We start from the raw sequence: 19467 nt of genomic DNA, 5'->3' as shown, positions 1-19467 counted from the left end.
GCCAGTGGGGGACACGCTGCTGCCCACATCCTGCCATGCCTCACTGGGACAGGGCCTGTGCCCAGGAGGATGCTCGGGGCAAGCAGGGATCAGCAAGGGCAGGCAGTCCTGCAGGGATGCGCTCCTTGCTCCTCTGTTCCCAGGGCCTGGCACCGTGCCTGCCCATCATGGGAAGGGACAGGGGGACATGGAGAGGCAGCACTGCCAGGAGCATTTCCTCCCGCCCAGGAGGAAGGTGTGTGCCGGCAGTGGAAACATGGAGTCTTTTCCTGAGAGGGGAGCAATGAGCTGGCAGCAGCAGGAATCACCGGTGTCCTGGGAAGGGCTGGGGGTGCCCCCCAGCCTGACCCTTGCTCCTTGTCATTCCTTGGCACTCAATAGCATACACTATGGCCCTGGTCATCCTCACCAGAGAGGTCTATGCAGGTCCCACTCTGCCTTCAACCCCCCAGCCCTGAGCCAAATGTTCCAAGGAGCTGGCAGGGGGGTAGCCAGCTGAGCCAAGCAGGTGGGAGGCTTCCTGCCTGCCTTCCTCCCTTTCCTCCTCCTCCACGATGCTCCAGATCAAGCAGCAAAAACGTGGAGGGCAGGACCTGGCTCCTGGCAGACGGCCCCAGGGCTGCTTGGGATGTGGCTGGGAGACGTGGCAGTGCCAGCTGCAGTCCCCACTGTCCATCAGCTCCACAGCCAGAGAGGGATGCTGGGGGAAATCTTGGAGGCTTGCCAGGGCTGAGACGGTGGCCATGGAATGCAGCTGGTATATCACAAACACCCCAGTGAGGTGGTCAGTGGGGTGCCCTGGGGGCCGTGGAATGGGGTGGCATCAAGTTCCTCAATGCCCCATGGCCAAAAGCCTATGGTTGCAGGACTGCAGCTTGTGGTAGCTAGATCTGGGTCCTCCCATGGGCTCTCCTTGTGCTTTTAGGGCTTGTGGCTGCTGGACCATGACAGGGGCAGCTGTGCTGCCTGGCACCGGCACCTCTTCACTGCCTCCCGTCCTGCTGGCTGTGAGCAAACGGCCCCTCTGCCCCCCGCGGGGCACAGGCAGCCCCCGGCTGGCGGGACCCCCTGCCCTGTTTTTCTTCACCATTTGTCTGCCTGTGCAGAGCCTGTAAATCACACGGTGGGGGGCAGAGAGATGGGCTGGGGGCTGGTGGTCTTGCTGGGGAAGGGGACATGCAGGGCCACTCCAGGGGCTGGGGACATGCAGGGCTGAGCAAGAAGACAGGGATCCTCCTGGGGATGAGGATGGGCAGGGATGTGCACTGTGTGACACTGACAGCTCTCACCAGTTCCCAGTTCTCTCATCAGTTCCCATGAGGAACCCCAGCCTTCTTCTGTAACCCCTGCCCAGGTGCAGACCCCCCCAAAAGGGTACCTGCAGGCAGTGCCAGGGGCAAAGCTGGGGATGGGCAGGCCCTTGGCATGACAGGCAGGAAGCAGGCGGGGAGAAGGCAGGGAGAAGGCAGGTGCCTGTACAGAGAGGGGCACCCCCACTCTGCCCTCCTCTCACCCCAGAGTCTTGCTGAGCCATGTCTAGGGGTTCACAGCAGCCTCTGGCCCTGACAGGTGACAAGATGGATGGCAAGAGCTGTGTACTCAGCTGCACATCTCACACATGGCCACCAGCTGACGGGGACAGGCTGGGGGGGCCACCCACTCCCCACACCCAGCCGAGCTGCCCCGGGGCTTTTCTGGGGGGCATGGCCACATGTGGGGTGCTGGTGGCCTGTGGGGTCTGGAACATGGCAGGGCACAGGCAGGGAAGGAGCAGCAGGCAGGAGATGGCTCAGTGTGGGGTGGGGGCAGCACACGTGTGCACTCATGAATGTGCGTGTGGGTGTGCAGCTGCACACATCTGTACATGCAAGCATGCATGGATGTGTATATCCTTGTGTGAGTGCACAGGATATATGTGAGTATGGGGGTGTGTGCATGAGTTTGTGCAGTTGCACGTGGATGTGGATGTGTGTCTGTGGGTGCCATGTGAACCCCAAATGCCACCACATCCCGCTGCAGTGACATCCCCACATTGGCACAGACGTGTGTAGGTGTTACCCCTGCCTTGCCAGATGCTGCACACAGAAGGATGGATGGACAGGAGCTGTCATCCCTGACTGGGAGAACAGCAGGAGCCATGGGAAGCAGGGAATTCTGCCTGCTCGCTGCCTGTCCAGCTGCCTGTGGATGCTGTGGGGCAGGAGGACGCATGGCAGCAGCCGGGTTTTCCTGTGCTGCCTGGCAGGCGTCTGCCTCACAGGATGTGAGGCCCTGTGCCTGGGTCCCCCCCAGCTCCCCCAGCACTGTGGCCTGGGCTCTGACTCAGCTGGGCAGCACGAGGTGCAGTTGAGGCTGTGGCATCACAAAACTTCTACCAGCTTGAGTGGGTGCCAGGACATGGTGGGGTTTGGCATTCCAGCTAACCCAGCTGATCCAGCCAAGGTAACTGACCCCCTGGGAGTGGGTCAGGCATTCACAGGACCCTGCATGGGAGATAGAGCATGGAAGGGACATGGCCTGAGCACGGGGTTGCAGCCCTGACCCCAGTCCAACCAGGCATCCCCTTCTTAGTGGGCATTGTGGGATCAGGGTACTGAGCACTGAGGGCTAGGTCCTGCCTCTGCTGCCAGGGAAATGCCCCCTGCCCCCCACACCAGGGAGTGTTTATCTTTGAGGTGATACTTAAGTGTAAGAAAATAAACAGGGAGCAGATGGGGCAGGGGCCAGGGCTGCCCCCAGCCCCACGGGATTGCTCCAGCCCTGCTGGGAAAACACCATGGCCGGCGAGGCAAATGGATTCCAGACCTGCAGCAGTGCTGGAACATGTGGCCACCAGGACACTGGGCCTGACCCTGTTGAGCCCTGATGAAGCAGTGCTGGACTGATCCATTCAACCCCACCCCATCCATCCTATTCCATCTCACCCTGTCCTATCATATCCCATCCTATCCTGTCACAAGCCATCCATGCCATCCCACCCCATCCCATCCCACTGAGCGCCCCAAGTCCACAGTTCCTGACCAGACCTTGGCACTGGGGGATGTCCAGGACTGGCCCCTCTGCCTGTAGCCCCCCAATTTCAGGGTGTTCAGGGCAGTGAGGCCACAGGCCTGGGAGCTGCCCCATCCCAAATGCACAGTCCTGTCCAGCTAGGCACACACAGCCTCCAAGTCCAGCTGCCTTCTGCCCAACTCTGAGCCCAGTGAGGCAGAGGTCTTATCCCAGGGGAGTTTGTCCCTGCTCCCCAACACTGGGAGACAAGAGATGGCAAATCTGGGAGCTCCCAGAGCCCCTGAAGCCCCCTGGGTGGGGAGAAGCGGTGAGTCCCAGAGGGACTGGGCATTGTGAAACATTTTGGGGAACAGGAGAGTTTCCCCATTTTCCTGGATCAGGGCTGTCTCAGGGTGACCTGGTGGGTCCCCAGGCAGTGCGGGAAGCACCAGGCCCCCTCCCCCTCCGGGCTGTACCTGAGGGCTGAGGCTGCTGGTCTGGAAGGCATTACACGCCTGTCGTGCGGGGAAGTCTGTCCCAGTTCCGGAGCTGGGACCACCCCCCACCCCTCCCCAGCCCAGGCTGGGGGGAGCCCACAAAACGCCTTTGTTCCTGCCCTGGAACGAATGGATTGGAGGCAGCCGGATCGGCTGTCAGCCAGCGACACCAGAGATCCCGCGGGTCAGGCAGAGGGAAGGGGGACAGGTGGAGGACGGATAGATGGAGGCAATGCAGGGCTCTGGAGATACCCATTCCTGTGCCAGCCAGGGGGCTGTGGCACCAGCAGCCCCAGCTGGGGACCAGCTCCCACTGCCCACACCATGCCAGCCCCATGGATGCAATGGTCAGCCCTGGAGATGCTCACACAACACCTTGGACACAGCTCTGGGTCCTGGCTCCCAGCTGGTGCCAGGGAGCCCTGGGAGTGATGTCAGAACACCCTGGGTCCGGCACGGACCTTTGGTGCTGTTTGCAGGGGGTGGTAAGCTGGAAAAGCAGATCCTGCAGCAGGCTTCCCAGGTGGAAGAAGCCTCTATGGCTTGCAGGGAAAGGAGTTGCAGGATCTCAGTTCATTCTCACCTTGTGGAATTCCCAGTTCTGCTGAAATAATTGCCTCTTAGCCAAGGGATGAGGAGCACAAGCCTGTGAGAGTGGGGCAAAGAGAGTTTGTGTGAGATGCCCAGCAGTGGGGGCACACAGCACATGGGCAGACATCAGTCCCTGCCATGGGGGGTTTGGGGGCCCTCTGGAAATGTCCACATTGCCACAGGAGCTGCTGCAGGAGCTGCTGCAGGAGCTGCTACCTCCTCCCTCCCTCCACCCCCCGCTCTCTAACAAGAGGAAACTTTTTAGCACGCCACAATTCTTAGGAGAAATTTATGGCCCATCTGGGAGCCGTGGGCCAGGGCTGCTCTCAGTGAATGCTTGCAGGGCTTCCTCCCGGCACACAGCTTCTTTCATGCGGCACATGCAGCTCTGCCACGCCGGAGTCTCCCTCCAGTCTCTTCCCCTCATCCAGGACCCCCAGCCCAGCTGCCTCTTCCTCCCCAGTGGATCCTGCGGAAACGTGGAGGCAGCGGTAAATTGTTGCGTCTGATGCCAGCACTGCCAGCTCCTGCCATGCAAACGACCTGGCCATGCCCTCCTCTCCCAGCCCATTTCTTCCCTTGGGGAGCAGGATCCGTTCAGGGAGGAGCGTGGCTGATGGGGCAGAAGTGTCCGGCCACAGTTCCTGTCCCAGTCCTGCTGACTCATGGAGTGGTGAGTGAGTCACTGGCCTTTCCCCTCCCTGGATGGAGGCTCTTGACTTAGAGGGATGCTGGGATGCCCAGGGGATGCTCGAGGCATTTTCTCCAGGCTGCACGTGTGCTTGCAGAAATGACAGCATCCCAGCATGGCAGGACTAGACGTGTCCCCAGAGCTGGCCCAGAGGCAGGGTGGGCTGGCAGAGTATTGTCCTGTCACAGCATCCATCACCTGCACAGCATCCATCCCCTTGGAGAACATCCATCCCCTTGCAAAGCATCTGTCATTGTTCTGTGTGTCCACAGCCACTGCTCCTGCTGGTGACAGGCCACCATGCTGTGTCCTGATGTGCCATGCTGGCCACTGCTCCCAACCTCAGCACCCTCTAGCACCACACCAAGGAGCTGCAGGGGTTTTGATCATCTTTATTCCAGGTGCAGCAGCAGATATCCCCACCACAGGATTTTGGAGATGTTTCCCACGGAGACTGGGATGACAGGTGAGCCCAGAATCGCTGAGGGTGGGCTGGGGACTGGCCATGCCGGCTCGGCTGTGTCTCTTCCTTGTGTCCTTGATTCTGTTGTGTCCCAGTACGCCTGTACCCCTCCCTGGTTCAGATGCGCTCCGAATGAGCTGTCACTTGTCCCAGTTCCAGTGTGCTCCGGTTCAGCCATTCCCGCTTGAGCCATGCCCCGGTTAAGCCAGTTCCATCCCGGTTCAGCTATTCCCGCTTGAGCCGTGCCCCGGTTTAGCCTGTTCCATCCCGGTTCAGCTATTCCCGATTGCGCCATGCCCCGGTTCATCCCGTCCCGGTTCATCCCGTCCCGGTTCATCCCGTCCCGGTTCATCCCGTCCCGGTTCATCCCGTCCCTGTTCATCCCGTCCCGGTTCATCCCGTCCCGGTTCATCCCGTCCCGTCCCGGTCCGCGGGGTCGCTCCGGGCGGCGCAGCGCGGCACAATGGCGCCACCTGCCGGCCCCGCCAGGCGCTTCCCGGTACGGTGAGAGCCTGACCCCTCCCGGCTGGAGGGACCACGGGGACCCCCAAGTCTGGGGAACCTTGACCCCTCCCGGCTGGAGGGACTCCGGGAACTCCCCAGGGCTGGGGACCCACGGGCATCCTCACCAGGGGCTCACGGCTCGGAACCACCAGGGACAGAGGGGGCTGCTGGGCATCCTCGGGGTGCTGGGCTAGCGCAGGTGAGGCGTGGAGGAGCCGAGGTAGGTCCGGAGGTCGCTGAGGGTGGAGGGGATGATCTTGGCCGGGATGGTCTCCCGGCGGAGTGCCTGGTGGGCAGCGAAGCGGTGGCAGCCCCCGAAGGAGTAGAAGTAATCGCCGCCCTCACTGCCTTTGACCCACAGCACGTCGATGGGGGGCACCCGCTCGGGATCCTCCTGGGAAAGGGGAGAAACATCCAAGAGCAACACACTCCGGCACTCCCAACCTGCCCTGACGCCCCCCGACCCGACTGTGCCAGGGCTTGGGTGCTTCCCCAGCAGCGCCCTCCGAATGGGTGCAGGAGGGGCTGCCTCTGCATCCCGGGGGCTGTGCTCACCTGCAGGGTCTCCATCAGGCTCTGCACCTTTCCCGGCTCCAGCTCTGCCGGGATGGGCCGGATGAGGACACGCATGGGCACGTTGTGCACGGCCGAGATGTGCTGTGTATGGATGCTCCTGTCATTAGCCTCAGCCATGGCTGCTGCTGCCGGCTGGCTTTGGCCTTCCTCTGTCCTGCCCAGCCGAGCCCTCCGCTCTGCCCTGAGCAGCGCAGCGCCCAGCCGGGCCCCTTTGCTTCCTCCTGGCCCAGCCATCGTCATCGTCACGGCCGCCGCCCCAGCGTTTTGCACAGTCATAGTGAAGGGGCAGGACAGAGTTCCGGGCCGGGTGCCAGAGCCGGCTGGCCCGCTGCCTGCTCCGGAGAGCCTGCGGTCAGGGCTGCCCTCGGCTCCTCTTTCCCATGGGACACCCATGGGCACGCGGCAGCTGAGCCCCCCACCGTGTGTGCGGGTGTCCTAATCCCGCCCTCTGCGCGTCTCGGGTCCCACCTGGCCGTGCCCGGGCAGGATCATCCTGCAGCTGGAAGTTGGGATATGTCCCCCACCTGCCTGGCTGTACCAGGAACATGTGTCCAACCCAGAGCCCCCTCCCTACTGTGCTGACACCTATGGGGTCCGCGGCAAGGAACATGAGGCATGGAACCACTGCAGGGCTGAGCGGTGATGCTGGGATGCTCCACAGCTGGGCAGGCACCGAAGAACTTCAGCCCGGAATCTTTCTAGGTCATTTCTTCAGACCAGTGTTCCAAATGGGGAGAGGCTCCCGGGAAGAACTGGGTCTCCCACCCCTCTGGCTGCTGAACCGGGACACCCTGAATCCACAGCAGGGACATGATGACAGTGGATGGCTGCTCCCGGTGCCCTCACTGGTGTCATGGAGGGTCCCCAGCCCCAGAGCTGACTCGGAAGCATGCAGATGATGATCAGGGATGGGTTTGTGAGGCTCTGGAATTAGTTTTCTGCAATGTGAATCTGGTAATGACTTTGCTGGTGAAAGATTGCACTGATGTCACTGGGAGCCTAGGGCTCAGCTAGGTCTTTGCTGACAAGCTGGATGCTAAAAATAATTTGCCTTCCCCCATTGGCACCCGCATCTGAGAAAGGATGGGGAAAGAGGGGTGGGGAGCAGGACTGCCTGTCTGCCCCCGGGAGAAGGGGCTCTGCTGAGTTGTTGCCACCGGCGAGTTCAAATAAAATTTGCTCACAGAATCCTCCCCATCCAGGGCAGCGGCGCCCCGGGGGTGTGTGAGCATTAGCGGCGCCCTCCCCGGGCTGCCCGCCGGGCTCTGCGCCCGCTGCCGGGATTTCACACGCCGCTTTACTTCCAGGTCAGCGCCCTGCCGCGCTCACAGCCCCCGGCGCTCTCACCAGCAGGGTGGCATCGTAACCCCGCCTTGTCACAGTAGGGGGGTGTCTGGCCGCTGCCCACTGGATGAAGGGCTGGCAGGGCCACGAGGGCAGCGTGGGATGCTCCGGGCACCTCAGCCACCCGTTCCCAATGGGCTGCCAGGACATCACCCCTCTATTTGGGGCAGTTCTCTCCACGATGCTCCAGCCCAGGAGTGGGCGTGAGCACAGGGCACCGTGAGATGGGCAGGCTGGCAGCTCGCGTGCCGCCACCCGCCACCGCCGACACAAATCTCCCAAGACACATGGTTAGTGGCAGAAATCCCTTTTATATCCCTGAATTGCGTTACAAGTAATACTGCGGGTGGCCGGATCTCAGTAGACTTGTCATACTGGGGCTGGCGAGTACAAAACCTGGCAGAAAAAATCTATCATGCACGGAAAATTATTGCTGTAGTATCTGCTATTTACAGAAGAGAGGGGCAGCGGCGCAGTGCTCCAAGCCTGCCGGCCTCAGGACACCGTGCTCCGCCGGCATCGTGGGGAAAACCCGGTGGGGTGCCCGCGTGGCCAGGGCGATGCTCACCCCCTCTGTGGGGTGCGGACGTGTGGTCACCGTGCCATGGCAGCGAGGACCACGACAGGGACATCCCCACCCAACCCGTGACCAACACAGGCACCGAGGCAGCGGGAGGAAGACGGTGCAGGGAGGAAGACGGCGCAGGAAGACGGTGTGGGGGTGCGCGAGTGCGGCCCCACGGGGTGCCGGGCTCAGTCCCGAAGTGTTGGGGACCGGCACGGGGTGGTGGGGCTGTGGCAACTCGCGGCCCGAGGTAGGAAGCGGAGGCGTGGGTCGGGCCCCGCTCCGGAATGCCGTGTGCGGCGCTCGCTCCGGGGCCGGTGCGGGGCGCTCCGCCGGGAGGTTGCATAGAGTGGCTGGTTTGTCCCCACTGGGCTGGCGTGGGGCACGGAGCAAAGCAGGAGCCCGTGGCAGCAAGGAAGACAAAGGAGAAGGGCTTTGCCTTTGGGGGAGGCTTGCAGGACATGGAGCCTGGGCTGCCGGGCCAGCTCGTGCCCTCCTCCCTCCGTGCCCGCCACGCAGTCCGCTCTCGGGGTCCTGTCCCCGTCCGTGTCACCGTGGCTGTGTCCTGGGCACGGCAGCTCTGCAGCAGCTCTGCCACCTCCTGCGAGCCAGCGCTGGCATGGCCCGGCCAGTCTTGACAAATAAATAGTGAAAAGCATAAGTTATAAATAATATAAATAAGAACATTTAAATAGACTCACCCAAACTTTACAGCTACTCTGATCCCCTCCTCCTGAGTGCAGGTGGGGGCAATGGCGAGGGAGCCGGGAGCCGGCTGGAGAAGGGGCTGGGGATACACGGGGGGTGGTTGGGGGTTCGGGTACTACCTGCCCCAGGGCTGGGTCTCCAGCCCAGCTGCCAGCCCAGCCCTTAGCATGGTGAGGGGGGGGCTGCACCTGCCTGGGGGGGGGGCTATTCCCCATCACTGTGGCAGGGGCCAGTTGTGCCTGGCCAAGCAGGGAGCTGGGAGCCAACAGAGGACGTGTCCTGTGGATCTCTGCTGGAAGCCCCTGGCTCTTTCCTTGGCTCTTCCCTTGGCTCTTCCCCTGACTCCAGGGCTGTGGATCTGCAGTGACAGGGTGAACACTGTGCCACGGGGTAGAGGGGCAGCAGGGTGCCCTGTGTGGTGGGCTGCAGGGATCCCAGGCTCCAAGGGTGACTGGCAGCCCTGCCCTCTGTCAGCCTCAGTGGCCATCAGTCCTGCCGAGCCGGCAGTAACACCAGCCCGTGGTCTCATCAAGATTAGGGTCAAGGGGAGGGTTTGCTCCTAGTGGGGAGCAGAAAAGTGTCTTTTCTCTCCCGGGATCCCCTGGGAAGAGAAGCAGCAGCTCTAAATAAATAATAGTAATAAATTAAATAAATAGAGGTGAAAGTCACAAGCTAGGGGAGGAAAATCTCTCCTGGGTCTGGAAGAGGTCCCCGGGTGAGTCCCCCGCAGAGAGACCTGCCTGGCTGCGGGGGGGCTCTGGGACCCAGGGAAAAGGAGCTGGGTCCCACAGTGGGGGACCCCCTTCCCAGGGAGCAAATGGGGAGTGAGTCTGTGGGGATATGTCCTCCAGCCTCAGCACAGCAACAAACCAGCTGGCTGCAGCTGCAGGAGTGCTGGCACAGGGACTGGGACCAGGATGGGATAGGAATGGGAATGGGGAAGGGATGGGATGTATAGAGGAACAGGGATGGGCGTGGGATGAGCTAGGGACAGGGACGGGGATTGGATAGAAGGGTAAGGTTGGGAATGGGGATGTGCCACAGGGGTTGGGGGGCTAGTTCCCTATTGCACAGCTGTGTTCGGAGCCCTTGAAGCAGGCGGACTCGTAGTGCTTGTTGAGGTACGACTTGAGAGCGAAGGTCTTCTCGCACTGCTTGCACTTGTAGTGCTTGAAGGCGGAGTGGGTCTGCATGTGGGCGCGCAGGTTGGAGCGGTCGGCGAAGGCTTTCCCGCAGTGGGAGCAGCCGAACGGCTTCTCCCCGGTGTGGGACCTCATGTGGCCCTGCAGCAGCCAGGGCCGGCTGAAGGCTTTGCCACACACGTCGCACTTGTGCTTGAGGTTGTGGGTGAGGACGTGCATGGCCAGGGCGGGCATGGAGACGTACGCCTTCCCGCAGGTGGGGCATTTCCTCGCCATCTTGCTGTCCAGGCTGCGGTGGGTCTGCTTGTGCCGGCTGAGGTTGGAGGAGGTGGCGTAGGTCTTGCCGCACTCGGGGCAGGAGTGGCGGTGGCTGCCACGGCGCTGGCTCTCGCTGCGCCGGCGCGACCGCCCGTCCGTGATGAAGAAGGCATCCATGGAGTAGCTGTCTGTCACTGCCGCCTCCCCATTGAAGTAGCGGGCGGAAAAGCTGGACTGGGGGCTCTCAGGATCGCTGTACTCCTCGTGACCGGGTGCGTAGGCTGGGTCTGGTGGCGGTGGTGGCAAGCCTTGCTTCTTGTCAGTGTCGTAGCCGGCTGGCGCCAGGCAGTGCTGGAGGTACCCTGTGGGGACAACACAGTGGGGTCATTGTCCCTCCCGAGCAGCTTCACCAGGGACAGGAAAAAGCCACAAGCTAAAATTTCCCATAGGAGGTGCAGAACCAGGGTTTCCCCCGCCCCCCCCCAGACTGGTTCCTGTCGCTGCTGAACCACTGAGCATCAGGGCTGCGTTGTCCTGCCCTGGCTCCTGTCCGCATCTGTCAGCAGGATGGGTCCCATCCCGCAGGGCTGCTCGGGATGGGAACTGGGGATGGAGCTGCAGAACGTCCAGCTGCGCCTGCCCCGGCTGCAGGCAGCCCCCGGGGGCCATTAGCTGCCAGACAGCTGTCGGTGCCGGCAGCTCATTGTTCACCGGGGCCATGCCGGTAATGAGCTATGCTCCATGAGCAGCCGGGATGAGGGGGATGAGGCTGTTCCAGGTTCCCCTTCCCAAGAGAAGAGGCTGGGAAAGCCCCCCTATTTCTCTGCTGTCCCTGCAGGGCTTATTCCCTGGAGATGGAGCAGCACCAGGAGGGCAGCAGCACCAGATCCCTGGTCTCCTGCCAAAATGAGTGACCCACAGCCCCCCAGATGTGGAGCCAGGCTCAGGTACCACTCCAATGGCATCACACACATGTGACATTGGTGCAAATCTGCTCGTGACACTGCTTCATATGTGGGACTCCCAACCTGTGTCAGAGTGGGCGCTGCGTTGGCATCCCAATGCCTCTTTACTGTCACACAAAGGTCACCACAGGAGCAGCAGCACAGCCCCCTTCCCACGAGGCCAGTAATCCTGGGGATGTTCTGGCACCCCAGGACCCCCAAATTGGTCCCAGAAATCCTCTGCCTTGTGCACACTGGTTCTTGCAAGCTGTTTCAGTGGCCTCATCCCCACTGACAGTGACAGGGGGGCTATCGGGGGCCTGGGGTCAGTGCACAGCCGGGCTGACCCATGCACCCCGTAGGGCAGCAGGGACATCCCACCGCAGCTGCAGCCGAGCATCCCCTAAATCCACACACCCTCTGGCAGCACCCACGGGACCCCTTGGCAAGCAACGGCTGCCGTTTGTCCCGTGGCAGCCAAGGGTGCCAACTGTGGGGAGGGGGCTGTGTGGCAGGGGCAGAGCCGGGCCCCCCCGTCCCCCGCGCCGTGCTGACAGCGCGGGCTGTGCAGAAAGCGCTCTGCTCAGCAATTTCTCACGCTGCCTCCGAGCATGCAGCAAGGTTATTTCCAGGAGAGCAGCGTCGGCAGCTTCTGCCCAGCTGCAGCACATCCCTCCCCCACCGCCTCCTGGTTGATGGGGGGAGCAGAGGACCCCCAGGCCGGCCAGGCTTTGCACCCCGGCCCCTGGCAGGGAAAGCCCACCAAGGGCCGGCGAGCACTAGAAAAGGGGGGACAAGCTCCGCAGCGGCTGGGCGATGCTAGCTTGTATGTGGCTGGATCAGGCCCATTCCCGCATCCAGCTCCGTTTCCCAATGCACGAGCAGCCAGGACTCCCCCGCCTATGCAACAGACCCCCCGACTGGCGGCCAGCCCCTCTTTGTGGGCAGGTGCCCGGGCTGCCCCGTTGCGGGGCTGTGCCAAGCCCGGGGAACTCCGAGCCCACCGCAGTGTTTCCCCGCAGGACGGGATTCCAAGGACCACGGCCGCCCCCAGACCAGCCTTTTGCACCTCTCCCGCTGCTGGGGGTACCCCCTATTCCCCCACCCCGCTCCCCGTGCCCCGGAGGGCGCCGGCCCCCCCCGCGCTCCCAGGGGGGCTCGGGGCACCGCTGCGAACAATGAAACCCTCCGGCACGGCGAGGCTGCCGCCCCCCGCCGCCCCCGCAGACCGGTTGCTTCTTATCCCCCCAACTTATCGTGGGAAGGAGCCCACCTCGGTGCCCTATGGGCGGGGGGCACTCGGGCTGCCCAAGGGGCTGAAGCTGTCATGCAGGGGATGTTTCCCCAAGGACCAACTTCGGCAGCGGCCCGTGGCCCCGGAACCGGGGACAACACGACGACGAGGGATGACACACCCCGCCCCGCACCCCTCGCCCGCCGCGGGACACAACGCGGGGACCCCCTCCCCGTCCTGCCCTGCGTCCCCCCCGTGTCTCCTTCCCGGTGCCCCGCCGGGCGCACAGACAATAGAGGCGGGGGGGCCCCTCCGGACCCCCGGCCCCGCACTCACCATCGCCGGCGGCGGGGCCGGGCAGCGTGTAGGGGGGCTCCAGGGGGGCGTAGGGGGGCGCGGGGGCCCCGGCGGCCGGGAACGCCTCCGCTTTCAGCTTCTTCACCAGGAAGGAGCGGGGCATGGCGGGGCCGGGCAGCGCTGGACACCTCCGGTACCGGCACCGCCACCGGCCCCGGCCCCCGCACCGGCCCCGGCCCCCCCGCCCCGGCCCCGGCCCCGGCGCTCGGCCCCGGCGGTGCGCACGGAGAGGCGCGGGGAGGCGAGTGCGAGGGGCGGGGAGGCAGCAGGGCGGCGAGGAGGAGGAGGAGGAGGAAGAGAAGGAGGTGGGGAAGCGGGGGAGGAGGAGGAGGAAGGCAGGCGGGAGGGGGGGGGGAGGGGGCCGCTTCGCCCGGCCGCACCCGGAGCCCCCCCAGAACCCCCCGAGCTGCCGGCAGCGCGGGGTGCCCCGGGCATCACGACACTGTGGGATCCCTGGTCCCTCCCCCTGGTTCCTCCCCCCACCCCGGCCACGGACAATGGGGACACAGGGGGACGGGGGGAGGCGGGAGAGGGGGGGGCACATGCCTCTGCCTCCCACCGCCTTTGTCTCCCTGCCGCCAGTCCCCGGGGCCAGGGAAGGACGGGTCTGGCGGGCGGGAGTCTTCATCCCCATCCCTGTCCTCATGTATGTCCCCTGTCCCCATTCCTGTCCCCTGTCCCTTGTCTTATCTCCATCCCTGTCCCTGTTCCTGCTTCTTGTCCCTTTCTCCTTTCCTTGTCCTTGATCCCTGCTCCTGGTTCCCGTTCTCTGTTCTCATCTCTGTCCACAGTCCTTTTCCACTGACCCCTTTCTCTTTCCCTTCTCCCTTCCCCTGTACCTTTTTCTGTATCCTCAACTCTTTCCCCTCTTCCCTGATCTCATCTCTGTGCCTCCTCTGTCTTGTCCCCATCTCTGCTCACTGTTCCCATCCCTCTTTTCCCACCTTCTCTTCTCTTCCCATGTCCCTGTCCCACTCCCAGTCCCCAGGAAGCACTGTGACCTTCGGAGCCACAACAATAGCTGGGCTCGTGGCAGTTCATTGTTCCCAGCCAGAGCCCCCACTCTTACTCCCCCCTCATCTCATTGGAGCCCCCACTCCCCCCCCTTTTCTCTGTGCTCCGCTGCAGGCAGCTGGTGGTCCGGGGCTGCCTTTTCCTGCAGTTGTGCCATCTGAAGGCCGGAGTTGTGCCATCTGAGGGCCAGTGGGTGACACGGAGACCTGACTGGCAGCTGGCCGTGTTCTCCCTGAGCCTTGTGTAATGCTGAGAGTGTTGCAGCACTTAATAAGGATGGTTCCTCCGCTGTCACCGCAGGCAGAGCGCTGGCATGGCTGGCACGGGGCAGCCCTGGGCACACCAGTCCTTTTGGCCAGGGATGTGGCACTGGGTCTGGGGACCAAAAGCAGCATCCCCACAGGCAGCACCATGAGCTCGCCTGCTCACAGCCATGTCTGCTCCTTCAGTCGTGCCCAGAGCCACATCTGGAGCCAGCCCTGCATCACAGTGCCCCTGCTCACTGCTTTGTGTGGTACTCCACAGCCCAGGGCATCCCACAGTATCCTATAGCCCAGGGCATCTCACAGCCCACATCATTCCACAGCCTAAAGCATCCCACAGAATCTCACAGCATCCCACAGCATCCCACAGCATCCCACAGCATCCCACAGCATCCCACAGCATCCCACAGCTAAGCATATCCCATAGCTCACAGCACCCCCATCCCAGAGCATCCCATATCCACAGCACTCCACACCCTACAGGATCCCAGGGCTGCTCCCCATGTGGGCTGGGGTCTCTCCACTTGCTCCTGCAGTGCTTGGCCAGGGACTGCTGGCAGCACCACGAGCCCCATCTGTCCCTGCAGCACTGCCCTGACGTCAAGGCTCTGCCAAGTTCAAGGTCACCTCTCCCGCAGGGCTGCGGCCCCGAGGGGACACTGCCTGCCGGGCTGCTCGTGGCATCCCACACACACACTGGGCTCCCGGCCTCCGCTCCCTGATTTATTTATCTGTGCGTGTGCCTGTTCTCTCCTGGAAGGCACGTTTGCAGAACGGGCGATTACTTACGCCCTAGTTGGGCCTGCCTGCCCGCTGCCCGCCCGCTGCCCGCTGCCTGCCTGCCCGCTGCCCTGGGATTTTGTCTCTCTCCAGGCTGCGGTGTAATAAGGGAGGTAATTAAGTGTAAAAGGCAGGAGGAGGGAGGGCTGGGAAGGGGGGAGCAGCCCCAGCTCCTTTCGGAGGCAGGGGACTGCGATAATGTATGGTAATAACCGCAGCCAGCCCTGCCGAGCTGATAGCGCTGACGGCAGCGCCTGGGCCCCCCCAAACCTGCCCCCACCACCGTGGGGAGGGGGAGCAGCGCCAGAAGAAAGGCTCAGCCTTCCTCCACCGGGTTTGTGCCTTCCTGAGCAGCTGTATGGAAATAATTCCCATCGGAGGCAATTGTTTCCCCGACAAGAGGGAGGGGGCTGCGGGGGTACTGTGGGTGAGGGGTTTTAGAGGCTCCCAAGGGCAGGATCATCCTCTTGGGGGGCAGGAGGAGAGAGGTCAGGTCCCTACTCCAGCTCCCAGTCTACCCACAAGGGACATATCTGCTACTGGAATGAGACAAGCTGCCCCGTGGTGCCCCCATGTCTCCCACTGGTCCTCAGCTTCCCCATTCTCCATGGATCCTGGACACAGGCTGTGAGATCCAGGATCTGCCAGAGGATGCCCACTAATGCCAGGAGGCAGAGCCCTCAGTCCTGCCCTCTCTGCTGCCTCAGCTGCAGGACCCCCACCACTGCCAGCTCGGGGGGCTGCTGGCTATTAGGTATTCCAATCTCGTCCTTCCCAGAGGCGTCCGGGTCGCAGCCGGAGCCCCGAAGTGGCTCCAATTCGTGGTCTGGTGCTGCCGCCGGCGCAGGGAGCAGATGCCAGACAAAGGGCTGGGGACAAAGGCCCGGCTGCCTCGTGCCCCAGGGAAGGGGTGCAGGCGCGTGCAGGGCAGGGGTGCTGTCCCATCCCGGGGCTGCCGCTGCCCTGACCTCCCGTGCCTGCCATGCCCCAGCGTCCACCCGGCCCCTGTCCTGGCTGGCCTGGCTGGGGCACAGTTTGGTACCAGGTGGGCCAACCCTGGCACTGGTGCTGTGCCACCCCTGCCATGGGCACCGTGCCCGCACTGGTCTGGTGCAAGGTTCTGCTGCAGCCCCTCTCCAGCTCTGCCCATCTCAAGGTGCAGCAGGGCTGAAATGGGGTGCAGGGGGGCACAGGACAATGGGGAAGGAGCAGAAAGCATGGATGGGACCACAGCAGAGGGTGGCAAATATCACACATGTCACTCCAGTCCCACTGTGCCTCAGTTTCCCCAGCTGGTATTGGGGGCCTTGTGAATGTTCTGTGTTCTCCCACCATCCCCCTCCCCATGGCTGCCTTTGTCCCCACTTCCCCCAGCTGGGTGCAAACCCCCTGTCTGGGGGGCAGCTGCCACAGCACAGGGCCAGGAATGCCACTGGTGCTGGGTGCAGCCGGGTCTGTGCCCACCACAGAGTCCAGGGTACAATGCCAAACTGTGCTGGACCACCCAGGGGAAGGGACTGGACATGGCCCCAGTTGAGAGATACCCAGGTGGGGGGCACTGGCACAGACAGCCCCCTCGACGTGGGGGTTGTGGGAAGCAGGGAGGCAGAGGGCGGAGTAAAACACCTTCTATTGCTTTCACATGATGGGAACACCCCACGCCCAGGCTGGGGACAAAGCCCTGGAGGTGCTGCTCCCTGGCAGAGCCCATCAGGGAGCTTGCAGACCCACAGCAGCTGTCCTGGTCCCAGCACTGCTTCCCAGCCAGCCAGCCTCGCTGGAGTTCATGCTGGCAAGAGCTGCGGTCTTGGGGTGTCCACCCTACTCATGCTGGGCACTGCAGGCTGCAGTAGTCAGCAGATTTGAAAAGGCCGTAGATGTTGACAAGGGGGAACATGAGCAGTGCCCCGAGGAGGGAGCCCAGCTGCTCCAGCACCCCGTACCACACCAGCGCGCTGCGGCTGTGGCTCCGCAGGATCACCCCAGCCATCACCTTCATGTAGGAGAGCGTCCCGGTGAACAGCACCCAGGAGAGGACCTGGTGGCACAGGTGGAAAAGTGGTCAGGGCCAGGGGTTCCCCACTGTGGGGACATCGTGGTGAGGTCAGGTCCAGGTGTGGTGTCAAAGACCTCCCTGAGTGAGAGGGACACCATGACTTACGATGATGGCATCACCCCACTGGGACTGCTGGAGGAGTGGGCAGGGACTCATCACTGCAATGGCCATGTTGTAGGCACCAAAGCCTGTCCCTGCCATGGTGAGGATGACCATCAGGGTCAGGGACCTGCAAAAGACATGTGAGAGCCACTGGAGAACACTACCTGTCCCTGGTGAGCAGCAGGGGCATGCAGCACATTCTGGCTCCTTGCTGGCTCCATCCTCCTTTCCTGGGGCGTCTGTGCTGCCAGGACATGGTTATCCCACAGGCCCTCTCCCACCCTACACCCCCAACCCCTGCAAAGTAGAGGCCACTCCTGGGGCAGAAGCCCCTGGTGTGCACCCTGCTGCAACCCCCAGGGGCCTGCAACCCACCTGTTGGGCAGGAACATGGCCACAATGCAGGCGAGGGGGTTGGCCATGGAGCTGAGTGTGGCTGCCAGGTGGTAGGTGGTGTGTCCGTAGGGCAGGCAGGAGTAGGACTGCACAGATGGCAGGACTCCGTTTGTCAGGGCACTCACCCAGGTGACGAGGAGGTAGATGAGGCTGAGCTGGGTTAGGGAGTAGAAGACCTTCTGTGGCATGATGTCCCCAGGTCCCTTGGGATCCTTTGGGCATGAGCAGCCTCTGTCCAGCTGTGAGTCAGCTCCCTCATCATGGATCTGGTCAAATGAGCTCAGCACAATGTTGCTGGGAAAAAGGTGCTGCTGAGAGAGCTCCCACACCTTGGGCTGCCGGGTGAGGAAGAAGAAGGCCAGCAAGCAGGTCAGCATCATTGCAGTCATGATCAGGAAGAAGATTAAGGTGGAGAAGTTGGGTGGGAGGTAGCGGGTCTCCAGCTGGAAGACGGTCTCGTTGCCGGTGGTGATGTTGTCATAGCTGACATTGGCACAGCTGGAGATACCAGAGCCCTGGCCCAGGGCAACGAGAGCAGGAATCAGCCCACTTAGCCCTTCGCCTATGAAGAAAGTGTTCGTGTACTGGGGCTGCAGCTGCATCATGAAGGGCAGGAAGGTGACAGAGGAGGTGCAGTCCACCAGGGCCAGGAAGAAGGTAAGGATTAGGAAGGGGATGCTGTGGGACGTCCCAGCAATGACGGATGTGTGGTTCCAGAGGAAAGCCAAGAGGAAGCAGGCCATGACACCCACGGATATGATCACATAGATAACAGCCACCTCCTTCAGCAAGCTGGGCCGAAAGCGATTCATGAGGGTGACAAAGAGTGGTCCCACGTTGGCCATCTGGATGATGATGGTGATGTAGGAGGGGAGGTACCACTGCTCCGGCAGCACCGTCACCAGCAGTGGCACCTCTACCCACAGCCCGTTGATGGCCACCCAGGAGCCCATGCCGAAGGCACAGGCCAGAAGGTGGGTGAGCAGTGCCATGTCTCAGGGCTGGGTGCCTGGGCCTGGGAGTGACGCTGCTGTGCTGTGGGGAGAGACTTTGATGAGTGTGAGGTGAGATACGACCCTTCCAGATCCTGGCCCTGTCCTCCCGTGACCACTGCCTGTGTAGGTAGAACAGCTTCCTTCCTACGTGCTGTGAGGGTGTGGGACCCACAGCCCAGCCCAGCCCCAGTTTGCCCTCTGCAAACCCTGTGGACCCCTCTGCCCCCTTCAAGTGATGACACCCGGTGCCCTCCTGCCCTGGGTGTGGATCCTGATGAGCTTCACGGTCTCATCCCGGAGGACTGAGGCTTGGCAGCAGCAGGTGCGGTACCCAGGAGGGCATTGAACCTGTGCCAGCTCACGTTGCAGCTCCGTGCAGCCTGGAAGGGCTTGGCACAGCCGGGTGCAGGGTGAAGAGGGTTCTCACCTGGGGGCTGAGTGGTCTGGGCAGCTGCTCTGCTGGCAATGGACACCTCGTAGCTCCCGTACTTTATCTGCCGGGCAGGACGAGGCAGCGCCCGTCCCTTCCCAGTCAGGACCCGCGCGATCCCGTCACGCTCGGGTGGCCGCAGGAGCCAGGCCCCAGCAGCCCAGCCTCTGCTCGTACCACTCAGCTGAGTCACCTGAGCTCCGGGCACATCCCTTGCCCGCTCCCGTCCCGCTGCTGGGGACAACTCTGGCGTTCCATGTCCCTACGTTCCATGCCCCCGCGGTCGCGCAGAGCCGTCTCCAGCCCCCTCCCGGGGCGTTGAGGCCGCCAGAGGAAACTCACGGGGCTGAGCCCGGCGGGCGCAGCGGCCCCGCCGTGGCCCCGGCCCCGCGGGGAGGCATCGGGGCTGGAGCAGGAGCCGGGCAGGAAACGGGCTCCGGTCTGACCGGTCCCTCGGCAACCTCCCAAGGGTAACTCACTGCGCTTTGGGGAATCGGCAGCACCACGCGGGCGGGAGCCAGTCCTGGCTGCCGGAGCAGTGACGTTAGGCGGGCACGTCACCACCT

General features: G+C 63.0%; 3 protein-coding genes across 6 annotated transcripts; all 3 read right to left on the bottom strand.

Annotated features, from left to right (window-relative positions):
* Nucleotides 1-4354: 4354 nt before the first annotated feature.
* On the bottom strand, nucleotides 4355-6587 carry SRXN1 (sulfiredoxin 1). Of its 2 annotated transcripts, none has more exons than XM_023939743.2 (3): nucleotides 6293-6587; nucleotides 5863-6131; nucleotides 4355-4548 (listed from the first exon to the last, which is right to left on the bottom strand). In XM_023939743.2, the coding sequence occupies exons 1-2, from the start codon at nucleotides 6551-6553 to the stop codon at nucleotides 5928-5930; spliced, it is 465 nt and encodes a 154-aa protein (XP_023795511.2). In that variant the 5' UTR covers nucleotides 6554-6587; the 3' UTR covers nucleotides 4355-4548; nucleotides 5863-5927. The 2 variants fall into 2 exon arrangements, with proteins under 2 accessions (XP_023795511.2, XP_023795510.2); XM_023939742.2 differs by lacking the exon at nucleotides 4355-4548 and adding an exon at nucleotides 5388-5490.
* A 1361-nt stretch (nucleotides 6588-7948) lies between these two features.
* SCRT2 (scratch family transcriptional repressor 2) lies at nucleotides 7949-13019 on the bottom strand. Its single transcript, XM_086853135.1, has 2 exons — nucleotides 12845-13019; nucleotides 7949-10692 (listed from the first exon to the last, which is right to left on the bottom strand). The coding sequence occupies exons 1-2, from the start codon at nucleotides 12966-12968 to the stop codon at nucleotides 9986-9988; spliced, it is 831 nt and encodes a 276-aa protein (XP_086709261.1). The 5' UTR covers nucleotides 12969-13019; the 3' UTR covers nucleotides 7949-9985.
* A 3515-nt stretch (nucleotides 13020-16534) lies between these two features.
* On the bottom strand, nucleotides 16535-19466 carry SLC52A3 (solute carrier family 52 member 3). 3 transcript variants are annotated; one of them, XM_086853124.1, is made up of 4 exons: nucleotides 19381-19466; nucleotides 17456-18511; nucleotides 17084-17207; nucleotides 16535-16960 (listed from the first exon to the last, which is right to left on the bottom strand). In XM_086853124.1, the coding sequence occupies exons 2-4, from the start codon at nucleotides 18466-18468 to the stop codon at nucleotides 16748-16750; spliced, it is 1350 nt and encodes a 449-aa protein (XP_086709250.1). In that variant the 5' UTR covers nucleotides 18469-18511; nucleotides 19381-19466; the 3' UTR covers nucleotides 16535-16747. The 3 variants fall into 3 exon arrangements, with proteins under 3 accessions (XP_086709250.1, XP_023795509.2, XP_023795507.2); XM_023939741.2 differs by having other exon boundaries at nucleotides 19095-19444; XM_023939739.2 differs by having other exon boundaries at nucleotides 18899-19436.
* Between the last annotated feature and the right edge of the window lies 1 nt (nucleotide 19467).

This window comes from Cyanistes caeruleus, chromosome 16 (assembly GCF_971803275.1).
Source record: "Cyanistes caeruleus chromosome 16, bCyaCae1.hap1.1, whole genome shotgun sequence".
NCBI lineage: Eukaryota > Metazoa > Chordata > Aves > Passeriformes > Paridae > Cyanistes > Cyanistes caeruleus.
This window is presented reverse-complemented; position numbering and strand designations above follow the sequence as displayed.